This window comes from Neomonachus schauinslandi, chromosome 2 (assembly GCF_002201575.2).
Source record: "Neomonachus schauinslandi chromosome 2, ASM220157v2, whole genome shotgun sequence".
NCBI classification, from domain to species: Eukaryota; Metazoa; Chordata; class Mammalia; order Carnivora; family Phocidae; genus Neomonachus; species Neomonachus schauinslandi.
This window is the reverse complement of record NC_058404.1, coordinates 136,867,359-136,879,239: the sequence shown is the minus strand read 5'-3', so window position 1 is coordinate 136,879,239 and position 11,881 is coordinate 136,867,359. Positions and strand designations below refer to the sequence as shown.

General features: G+C 34.1%; 1 protein-coding gene across 3 annotated transcripts in view; it reads right to left on the bottom strand.

The window, feature by feature from the left end:
- Window positions 1-4,331: 4,331 nt before the first annotated feature.
- Window positions 4,332-11,881, bottom strand: part of LIN54 (lin-54 DREAM MuvB core complex component) — a 50,461-nt gene continuing 42,911 nt past the window's right edge. For all 3 annotated transcript variants that reach the window (XM_021702314.1, XM_044912688.1, XM_044912689.1), the window contains 2 exons: window positions 9,106-9,308; window positions 4,332-6,608 (listed from right to left, as the gene is read on the bottom strand). In XM_021702314.1, coding sequence (XP_021557989.1) covers window positions 6,407-6,608; window positions 9,106-9,308 — 405 coding nt within the window. In that variant the 3' untranslated portion in view covers window positions 4,332-6,406. The remainder of the gene's footprint in view (window positions 6,609-9,105; window positions 9,309-11,881) is intronic.

The window sequence follows — 11,881 nt, the reverse complement described above, 5'->3', positions numbered from 1 at the left end:
TGGATAAAAGAAACACATGATTCATCTCTGTGTGTAAAACATTTACTCTTCTTGTCATTGAGTGAATATTCACAAAGTACAGTTAATATGAAAACTTAAAATTGCAGAAGATTAATGACCAGGTAAAAGTTGAGTTTTATTAATTGAAATTCTCCTTAAATTGTATATTTTTATATGTTTGTTTGTTCTACCTCAAACAAAGGCTTAAGTTTTGAGATGTAACCAGAGTTGTACTACATTTTATGCAAGAGCTATTGCTGAGAAGTCTAGATATTGTGGTTTTTGTTTGCAATAGAATGAGTTTAGATGCACCGGATAAATCTTATTTAAAGGAAGCCTATTTGTAAATCACCACCTTTTAACTTATTGTTTATATAAATCCAAGTTTTGGCCTGAACTTTACTTAAAACTAGGTTCATATCTGTAGGTGTCTGTTCTTTGCTGTTGCATTTTACTACTGTACTAATATATACTGTAGTTTAAGAAATTAGTGTTTTGCATTATTTCTTCAAATGCTGGATAAACTGGACAAACATGGAAGACACAAATATTTCCTTCACTGCCTTTAATGGTTACTTGCTCTTGCCCTAGTGAAAGTGTTTCAAGTCTGATATCAGGTTTACTTCATATGATATGCTTTACAGTGAATTTTTAAAATAAATTATTCATATTTGATTAGGGTAATTTAGTTTATATTTTCCACTTAGCACCTTTGTCCTTTTTTCTTCAGAGAAAACAAACATTCTCTTCAGAAATTTATCTTTCCTACTTTTCAACAAATAGTGCTGGAACAACTGGATGTCCACATGCAAAACTATTAACTCTAAGTGGGTCAAAGACCTAAATGTAAAAGGCAAAACTAAAAAACTCTTAGAAGAAAATAGAGTAAATCCTTGGTGCTTGGATTAGGCCATAGTTTCTTAAATATGACCCGCAAAACATAAACAACAAAAAGTAAATTGGACTTAACCAAAATTAAAAACTTGTGCTTCGAAGGATACTGTCAAGAAAGAGACAACCCATAGAATGGGAGAAAATTTTTACTAATATATCCGATAAAGGACTTGTATCCAGAATATACAAAGCACTCCTATAACTCAATAATGAAGGACAAATAACCCAGTTTGAAAAATGGGTAAAGAACATGGATAGACATTCTTCAAAGGAGATCTACAGATGGCCTATAAATACATGAATATATACCCAACATCCTAAACCATCTGGGAAATGCAAATCAAAACCACGATGAGGTATCACTTTACACCCACTGGGATGGCTATTAGACAGATAATAAGTGTTGACAAGAATGTGGAGAAATTGAAACCCTCGTACACTGTTGGTGGGAATGCAGATGCTTTGGAAAACAGCTTGGCAGTTCTTCAAAGGGTTAGTTAAACACAGAGTTACCATATTCCCAGCAGTTCTACTGACAGGCATATACCCAAGAGAAATGAAGACATGTCCATTTAAAAACTTGTACACAAATTTCATAGCATTATTATGGCTAAAAAAATGAAAATGCCTAAATGTCCAACTGATGGATAAATAAAAATGGCTGTATCCATTACCAGTGGGTAATATGGTAGGTATACGTTGTACTGCCAGAACTCTTTTTGTGAAATGACTGTATCACTCTGCATTCCAATGAGGAGTGTATGAAAGTTCAGTAGCTCTCCTTTCTTCCCAGTATTTGGTAGTGCCAGGGTTTTGTTTTGAATTAGCCATTTTAATAGGTGTGCAGTGATATTTCATTGTGGCTTTCATTTCCATTTTCCTAGTGGCTAAAGATGCTGAGCATCTTTTGATAGGATTATTTGCCATCCACATAATCTTAGGTGAAAGGTCTGTTCAAGTCTTTTGCCCATATTTTGGAAAGTCGGGTTTTTTAATTGTTAATTACATATTTTGGATATTAAGTGCCCTATCTGATGTATTTTGCAAATATTTTCTGCCAGTCTGTAGCTTTTCTTACTTTCTTAGTGTGTTTTGAGAGCAGATATTAATTTTGCTAAGTTCAATTTATCAGTTTTCTTTTAGGGATCATACCTAGTTTCATATCTAAGAAATCTTTGCCTAACTCAAGGCCATAGAGATTTTTCTTATGTTTTCTTCTAGGTATTTTGTAGCTTTAGGTTTTGCATTTAGGTTATGATCCATTTTCAGTTAATTTTGGTCTGTGGTGTAAGTTGAGTTTCATATATTTTTACATATGGATATCCCAGCACTGTTTGTTAAAAAGATTATTCTTTCTTCCCTGAATGACCTTTGAATGCTTGTCAAAAATCGACCACTTATATATGGGTCTAATTCTGGGTTCTCTGTTCTGTTCCATTGATCCATAGGTTTAACACTTCACCAGTACCACAGTGACCTGATTAGCCTTATATGACTCTTGAAGCTAGGTGGGAGTCTCTCAACTCTGTTCTTTATTCAGAAATGTTTGGCTATTCTAATTGTACCTTTCTATATAAATTTTATAATCAACTTGATTTTTACAAAAATTCCTGCTGGGATTTTGACTGGAGTTTTGTGGAATCTAAAGATCAATTTGGAGAGAAATGAGATCTTAGTAATATTGAATGTTCCAATCCATGAACATGGTATATCTTTTTTTAAGGTCTTCTTTCATTTTATCAATGTTTTCTACATTTCACCTACAGATCTTGTATATATTTGTTACATTTCATGTTTTGTGGTGCTACTATAAATGGTAATTGTAAAAATTTGTTTCTAAATGTTCATTGCTACTATGTAAAAATACAATTTTGTATATTGACTTTGCTTAAACTCACTCTAGTAGCTTTTTTTTTTTAAAGATTGCTATGATTTTCCTATGTAGGCAGTCCTATTATCCACCAGCAGCTACTGTCTTACTCATTTCCAATCTGTGTTTTCTTCCCCTTCCCCCCACCTTATATGTATGGTGACCTGCAACACAATGTTGACCAAGAGTGCCTTGTTCCCAGTCTTTGAGGGGGAACCATTCAGTCTTCATCACTCATATGATGTTAGCTGTAGACTTTTTGGTAAATGGTCTTTTCAGGTTGATAATCCCTTCTCTTGCTCGTTTGCCGAAGACAGTGTGTGTGTGTTTAAACCATAAATGGGTCTTGAATTTTGTCAGATAATTTTTCTGCACCTTTTTTTTGAAAAACATTTGAGATATAATCTACATACTGTAATATTTACCTTTTTAAAGCATATAATTCAGCAGTTTTTAGTATATTCAAGAGGTTTCCTTCAACTTCTGAGATGATAATATAGTTTTACTTCTTTTGATGTTGCTACAGTGAATTACATTGGTTATTTTTAATGTTGAGTCAACCTTTTATTCCAGAGATAAAACCCAACCTGGTCATAATGCATTCTTTTTATCCATTGCCAGATTTCATTTGATAATATAATCAATTACAGAGTTGAAGTGTTTGGCCTTACAGTAAATATTACCCTGAATATATTTATTTTCTTACTGCTTTTGAGTAAAAACTGAGCATGCCTTAAATGCTTTCATAAAACTTACTATTTAGAATTTTTAATTTAAAGAGGCCTTTATACATTTCATTTTATAAAATCACTTGGATCATAAAAAGCTCACATGTGGTCTATAGATGACAAAATCTGCATTAAAGAAACCCTCACACACACAGAAAGTCCTAAGTAATTAACATAATAGAAAATAATTCCAACAGTAAAGGCTTTCTAGCTTTCTAGCTTCCCTCTCTGAGTTGCTGCTGTGGAATTTCTACATAAAATGCTGAAAAAGGATGCAACATGATGCTGGAGGTCCTGCTTTGAAGCTGCATTTACATAGGTATTTATTTTCTTAACTACTTGTGTTACAGAACAATAAAAGTGGAAAACTTTTCTAAAGGTATTTTTATTCACATTTTACATAAGATGGAGAAAATGTCAGTTGTCCCTATGAAAGAATAGGGAAGCTAAAGCAGTAGTCTCCTTATGGTTGCTGCTCTGGTTGTTTTATTGCCGGCAACATTAAGGTTCTGTTTCCTACATAATCCAGAGATAAGACCTACAGATTGCTTTTAGTTCTTGAGAGAAAAGGAAACTAGGAAAGGTGCTCAGCATAAAAACATCAAACATTAAAAGAAAGGAAAAAGTAGACCGAGTTTCTGCCCTTACACAGTGGAAAAAAAGACATATTCTTCATTTCAAAGCAATTTAGCTTAATCATAATTGGGTAAATTGACAGACTTATTTTTTAGTTGTGTGCTTTCAGAAGTAATGTCAAATTTACTTAAAATCAGATTTTAAAAGTTTCTTGTAACCTGGTTAAAAGTGTTTTTAAAGAAAACAAAACCCTTTTTTTACAGAATAGTATAAATGTTTATTTTCTGTATGATTTACTTTGCTATCCTGTTTTTACAATATAGAAAAGTGTATTCTTTGAATAGCTCTAGTAAATATAAATTTAATCTTTCTACTTTGGGATGTAAAGAGAGCTAAAAAAATTATATACCCAACCCTCCCCAAATAGTCTTTTAAAATTGTTGAATTAATGTGGATATTAATCTTGTTCAGCAATTTGATGCAAATGCCTAAATACAAAAAGTTGCTTAGTAAGTACTACACAGGAAGGAAAAGTCTTAATACTTTAGATAGCTTCTTGAAAATCAGAAAAACTAGTAGCATTTGATTGCACCTTCAAGTTTTTACAAGCAAAACATTCTCAAGCAATGCCGTCATACATAATCTACAATTGTAATCCAAATTTCACAAGCATTTTCTGCATACTGTATATAAATACACATCACAAAGGTGCAATTAGAATTAAACACAGAATATGTACAAAATGAACAAAGTTTAGGTTTAGACCAAAAAGGTATGTAATCTTTTGAAAAATAACTTGATTAGATAATTTTATCCTCTTACACTAATTTACATTTATACAAATTTTAATTAAACATACTAGACTGAGGTGCTAAGAATGTTTGCACTATCTACATTTAAAGTTACTGCACTATAATTTTATAAATCCAAATTTTAAAAGGAAGATACTTCATTGAATAACGGAATCTTCTTTTGGATTACTTAATTTCTATTGCCTATATCTTGCGTGTTCATATGAACATATATACACACTTAATACATACAACTATAGATTCCTTGTAGGAAATGTAATAATCATACACTAATAATTACTGAGGATTAAGGTACCTAACAAAATGCCTGAATTCCAACATGGTTTTTTCTTGTCATAAAATCCAGAGTCTTATTACTGGCTCTTAAATTCATAAAGCTTTTGAATTCTGAATTAGTGAAAATGATTTAGGTTATTTTAGAAGTAATAAGAAAACACTCATACCTTCAGCTTATCAAATCACTGACTAAAAAGAATGCCATATTAAGCTTCCCTTAAAAAAAGAAATCCCACTATAATTTTGAAAGTTTTGTTAGGAGGCCCTTTCAGTAAACCAAGTAAGACTCATACATTGGATTGAGACCTCTTAGTTCAAAAGTCTATAAAGAGAACTGTATAGATGAAAAATCCTTCCTAAATTCATCTATTAGAGCTTCAATGTTCTTTATTTCTCCATCCAAGCCAAATTTTATACCTGATAATTATGTAAGGTTCTATATCATCGCTACATAATATTAAGTTCTATTCATATGCACCTCTCACTTTTAATAGTACCCAGTAATCACTTTGACAATTTATTATCATTTCAAATGCACACCACCTCCTTCAAAGAAAACGGAAACACCCTAGAGCATTTCTTAGTTACTCCTTAGAGAAACACATTGCCTATTAAGAACTATTTAATGTCCCTTAACACTTTGTTTTTTTAAAAACCTTTTTATTTTAAAAGTGTGCCTATGGATTACTTCCCCTTCTGACATTTCCAAAGTGACAACAGGATGTTATTCCAGAATCTGTGCTAAAAAGCTGGTTTTTCTTAAAAAGACAGTGCTTTTCTAAACACAAAATGTCATTTGAATATGTTTCATAAGAATGTTTTTGTAGATATTCTATCTGCTTACGTCTAGTGCCAAAGAATGACTGGGCAATACCAATGGTTCTTTGGCTTTTTCTACTGGAACAAAGTCATACAACACCATATGTTATAAATTATAGTAATTTATAAATGTCCTTTGTCAATAGAATCAGAAGGATAGAACATCTAATTCTTAAGAAACCCATGCAAATTAAAAATCCATATAATACAATAAAGAAAAACTCAATTTAGGAGGGGCATAAACAGATTTAACTAAGATTTAAAATGTACTAATTTCCTCATTTAAAATTTCTCCTCTTTCAATATTATTTCAGGTCTCACAAGGACTGAATTAACAATACAATAATTGTTAAACTATCTTCCAGAAAATCAAGTGTCCCTGCACCTTCAATTTTCTGTAGAGTTCCATTTATCAGTCTTTTGTGCAAGAGTTAGCAATTCATGGCACAAGGGTCACTTTTTGCTTTTCCTGCAGAGTTGATGACGCTCATCAAACATCGTCCGAATTCCTCAAGTATCATCCGTTCGGCGGCTGCCTTTGATTTTCCCTTCTTGTCTGCCTGCTCTGCCTGGGCAAGAAGGCAATTACACGTGGCTTCGGCTACTTCCTTAGTTACAAATGTAAATGGCAATCTGAAATGATTTTTGAGAGAGAAAGAGAGATGATGATGGCGATGAGTCACAACAAAAGTGAATGACATTATTTCAAGTGAGAATCTGTTGACATTTTCATGATTCACCAGCACACTGAGCACTACAATTTGTGCAGGGAGCACAAGCACATCCTGGAAAGCTTTAAAAAGTTAGACCTGGTTTTATTATTGAGGATATTTTTTAAACACTGGTCAGAAAATATAATTTTAATAAAATATATGTCTTATTACCTAGACAAGGTTATCTGGTTAACTAAAAGATGTTAATTCTACATGTTGACCAGATAATTCTATAACAAAGTACTCCTAATTCATGAATGTTAGTTTCCAGAGTGCAATCTTTGTTTTATTGAGTGCTGTTTTTTCGTGGCCTAGAACACTGCCTGACACGTAGAAACACTCCATGGATATTTGCTGAATGAATAAAATTGGGAATTGAAAGCATTATCTCTTGGACAACATTAAAAATTAAGCACTTTCCCATAGTCCCATATATACTGTTCATAAGAAACAAAAAAGCACGCCAAAATTTTGCATTGTTCCATCACAACAAACAGAACAATGGGGAAACCAAATGCTGTTCTATACATGGAGTTTCATTCATAAAGACCTAAACTATTAGGTATTAAATAAGAGCAATCCATCTTGAGGCTTGCTGTATGTAGCCAATTCTTAAAGCCTTCAGAGACAAAATCAAGCAACCTAATATAACCACTAACTCGACAACACTGACAGAAGGAAACTGCAGAACAAACGAAGTCTGAAATTAGGGTCTGCTATGACAAGAGAAAGTAACTGAGGATTTGGGCTGCTGTACAGTTGTATAGAAAACTTTAAAATACAAAACACTTTCAATTAGAAAATATAATAATGTTAATATTGTATAATTAGTAACACTGTGTAATAGTAGTGCTCATTATATAACATTTGTAAACTACAGAAAAGCAAAAGGAAGGAAAAAATTCAAAATTTTGCCACTCAGCAGTGTATAAACATGACGGTATAAATTTTTAATAATTTTTTAGTTTTGATTATAGTGTATAATTTTGTGCTTTTACACTTTATATTTTTCCCAGGTATTAATTGTAAATATTTTAGTGTAACAATGTCTTTTATTTCCACATGGAGATTTAGATTTAATAATCTAAAGGATTATTGAAAGCAGATGACCAGAAAGGATCCCTTGTTATAACCCTTATTGAAGTGTCTACCCATTCCTACTTTATCCAGTCAATAACCATTTGCTCATTATATTCCAGTGACAAGAATTCTTCAGAATTACTATCTGAAATATTTTGCACAAAAAGCATTTTCTAGGGGTGCCTGGGTGGCTCAGTCGGTTAAGCATCTGACTCTTGGTTTCAGCTCAGGTGATCTCATGGTCATGAGACTGAGCCCCCCGTCGGGCTCTGCGCTCACAGCACAGAGTCTGCTTGGAATTCTCTTTCCCTCTCCCTCTGCCCTTCATGCTCATGCCCTCTCTCTCTCTCAAATAAATAATTTTTTTTAAAGAAGCATTTCTTTCTCTTTTTTTAAAAGATTTTATTTATTCATTTCAGAGAGAGAGCCAAGTGGGGGAAGGGGCAGAGGGAGAAGCAGACTCCCCGCTGAGTTGGGAGCCTGACATAGGGCTCAATCCCAAGACCCCGAGATCATGACCTGAGCCTAAGGCAGATGCTCAACCATCTGAGCCACCCAGGTGCCCCTAAAGAAGCATTTCTATAAGCATTAGAGCCTACTTCAACTTAGGTATTTGAAATAATATATCCCATTTGCAAGGCTCACTGCATTTAATAATTCCTCAAATTAACCTCTACCAAACTCTACTACAAATCCACATCAGCAAGTTCTGCTGCATGAGGCCCTGCCAAATGCTGGGCTAGACATGCTTTATTCTTCATAGCCACTTCGTAAGGCTAATGGGAAGGATTAAGGAAACCAAGACTGAGAGACAGGGAGTGCTTGTCGAATTCACAAACTACCACAGAGCATAGATGGTATTTAAACTCAGCTCAGCCAGGCTTTATAGCTGGAGCCTTCCTACTCCAGAGTTCAGCAGTCTAGTCAAATAAGGGGCTACAATAATAAGGTGTGTGAAAGGTGCTCCGGAAAGACAGGGAAAGTGCTACAAGGGCCTGGAAAAAGAAGAGATTAATTAAAAATATGCAAAATTATGAATGATGATACTATCAGGAAGAGTTATAAAAATTTGGTTTTCTTAAGGGTTTGTCAAATTACATAATGACCTCATCTTAGTGGGGAGAAATTCAATTAAATTAAGCACAGTGAATTTTAGAAGTGTGTACTATATCTGACAGTGGTTTTCCTGTTACCTCCAAATTCCTTTACAAGTAACTAAAGGTAGAAAATGCAAAAAGAGGTCTGCAACAATCAAAAGTATGAACTTAATTTTGTCCAAAAAGAAGAAACTTTACCAAAAATAATCATACTACAAAGAGATTAAAATACTGACTTACTTTCCTCCTCCACTATTCAAAGCTGGTGTTGGCCTAGTAAGCAAGTCCGAAATTTGAGAAGATAACTTCGTTTTCGCTGCTGTTTGTTGCTGTACCCTGACTTCAGCTGCATCTGCCAAGTGCATCAGTGTCTTTCTTTCTGGGCTTTCTTCAAAATTCTTACAGCCAACACATTTGCATATTGAGGAACACATTATTTTTGCCTAAAAGATTTGCAAAAGAAAAGCTTACAAATCAAACCCAAAAATACATTAAGTAGACTCTGTGATCAAATCAGTAGAGAACAGAATTAACTGGTCAACTGACATTAGACACAATGGACAGCTCTTTTCCTGACAAATGCTAAATGGGCTAACTACATATGTGGATAGGTCAGATGTTCTTAAGTCTGAGAGTGACTACACAATGTATGTCTCTGAGCCCTTCCATGTCAATTTTTCCCCCATCTAAAAGTTTTCCCCGATATGAATAACATATGTTCTTTATAAAGAATATGAATGATGCAATATTTAAAAATAATGGTCATCCAGAATCCAACCACCTCAATCAAATCACCATTAACATGTTGGTGACTTCCCACTTAGGCAAAAATACAATTATCACATTAAAGGAATTTCATAGATGCTATTTTCATTATGGATAATCTCCATAATCTCCCTCCCTGAATCCCCTTCTCCAGATTCCTCAAACCCTTCAATAGTCCACATTAAACTAGTGTGTCCTTGTATGTAAAAATATGTAAAACATATATTTTTAGGAAAAACACAGCCCTCATGTACAAATAGCTATCTTAGCTAACAAATACATCAGTCTTTCTTTTTTTTTTAGGTTGTTTTACAAAATCACATGCTCACTTTCTGCATCTTCCTTTACTCACGCTACGCCTCATGGAATCGCGCCCCCACCCCCCCACCCCTGCTGGCCCCGCCAAGTCATCTAGCATAGACTGAATTCATTCTATTTAATGGCTGGGCAGTAATCCCTGCTATGGATGTGCCACAAGTGATTTGGGCATTCACTTGCCTGTTGCTTGGCATTTACTCTGTTTCTAGTTCTTGAGTAACACAAATAGTGTATAAAAAGTTTTTTTTAATATATTATGCTTTTATTTCTATGAGCCAGATTTCTAGAATTGGGCTCACTGGTACATGTATTTTAGTAGATGTGGCCAGACTTTTTTCAAAAGGCTCTAACACCTCATATCTCATGAGCAATGTATAAAAGCCTTTCCCATATTCCCTCCAACAGTGTATACTATAGCTCTTTTTAACATTTAGCAATCTGATTGGGGGAAAGAGGTAAAGTGAGATCTCACTGTTCTTTCATTTACATTTCTCAGACCTAGTAAATCTGAGTATCTTTTGTTGGCTTCATTTTCTTCAGTGAACCTATGTCGATTTAAAGACACATACCTAGAGCCCTTTCTACAGCACCTGGCAAGATAAACAAATCATATTATGATGAACACATTTACCCTGCTCCTTTCTTACAATACACAAATAAATTCTTTACCAAGGGAAAAAAATTTTGAGTTCACGGTTTACTATGAGCCAGTCTGAGAATCTAACTAAAGCAATACTTAGTAAGTATCTAATGATGAAGAGATAAAATCTCTGACATCAAGGGGGAAAAGGACGTACCACTAATGGTAATTTGGATTAAGTATGAAGGACCCTAAGAAAGGTACTAATAATCTAATAGGAACTCGGGAAGATGAAATTAAAATGATAGGGTATTCATTTAGCTTTGCTAATTTAACATCCCTTGTGGTCAAAAAAAGGGGAGGAAACAAGGTTGCAAGGCACAGCCATTTAAATAATGCAGATAGTCACTCATCTACTCAACAAGCCCTGAAAAGTGTGTGAAAGGAACATGAATGTGTTATCCAGATGTAGACCAACTGGACCAAAAAAGCCAATTCAATTCAAAAGACCAACAACTGCACACAAACTCTCAAATAACATCACAGCCAATTCACAGTAAGCCAATCAGCTACCGCTAGTCATAGTTTAGGGTATTCCAAGTTTTTCCATTTCTTGGTCTTTTAGAACAACAAATTAGTTATTAGACACTGTGTGTCCTAAATGTCAAGGATTTTATTATAACAGGGCAGCTTTTTCTCTTCTAATGTATCTCAACCAGCACTGCCTTTTCTACTTCTATTAATTCTCAGATTCAATTAAATTATTGGTTCTTTTATGTTTGCATTTCCTATGCCCCGCATGTACTGACTTTTCAATGCCATACGCATGGAAGGGCTGCTTTGCCCTTCTGACCCAGCTTTACATCAATTTCCATTTTCTCTCTTTTTGTGGATTTTGTTTTATAACTTACATTTTTTACGTATTCAGGACAAATTTTGTACGATATGGTTTATGAACAAAAGCCACCTATTTCATCAGGTGTTCAAACAAAAGAGTCCATCTTTTCCAACACAGAATAAAAAACTGATTAATGGATTGTAAGACATTATTTAAGAGACTTTCAAAATATTCTTGATCATATGCAATTTTCATTCATATTGACTTTAGGACTGACAAGAGGTTGTTAGCTTCCTGCACTTCCTGAGAGGAGTATTTGACTTTTAAAATACGTGAATTAAGAATTCATTACACAGACAATACAGTATACAAAATCTTTACTGTGACACATTTTGTATGGGAAGGGGCACCGAATGGCAGGAACAGACTCCCGAAGCACAGACAGCAAACCCTACGAGGGGAGAATGCCAGCCTTGGTATTACTTTACCAAGTGCAAGGCTATGGCTTCTGCCAA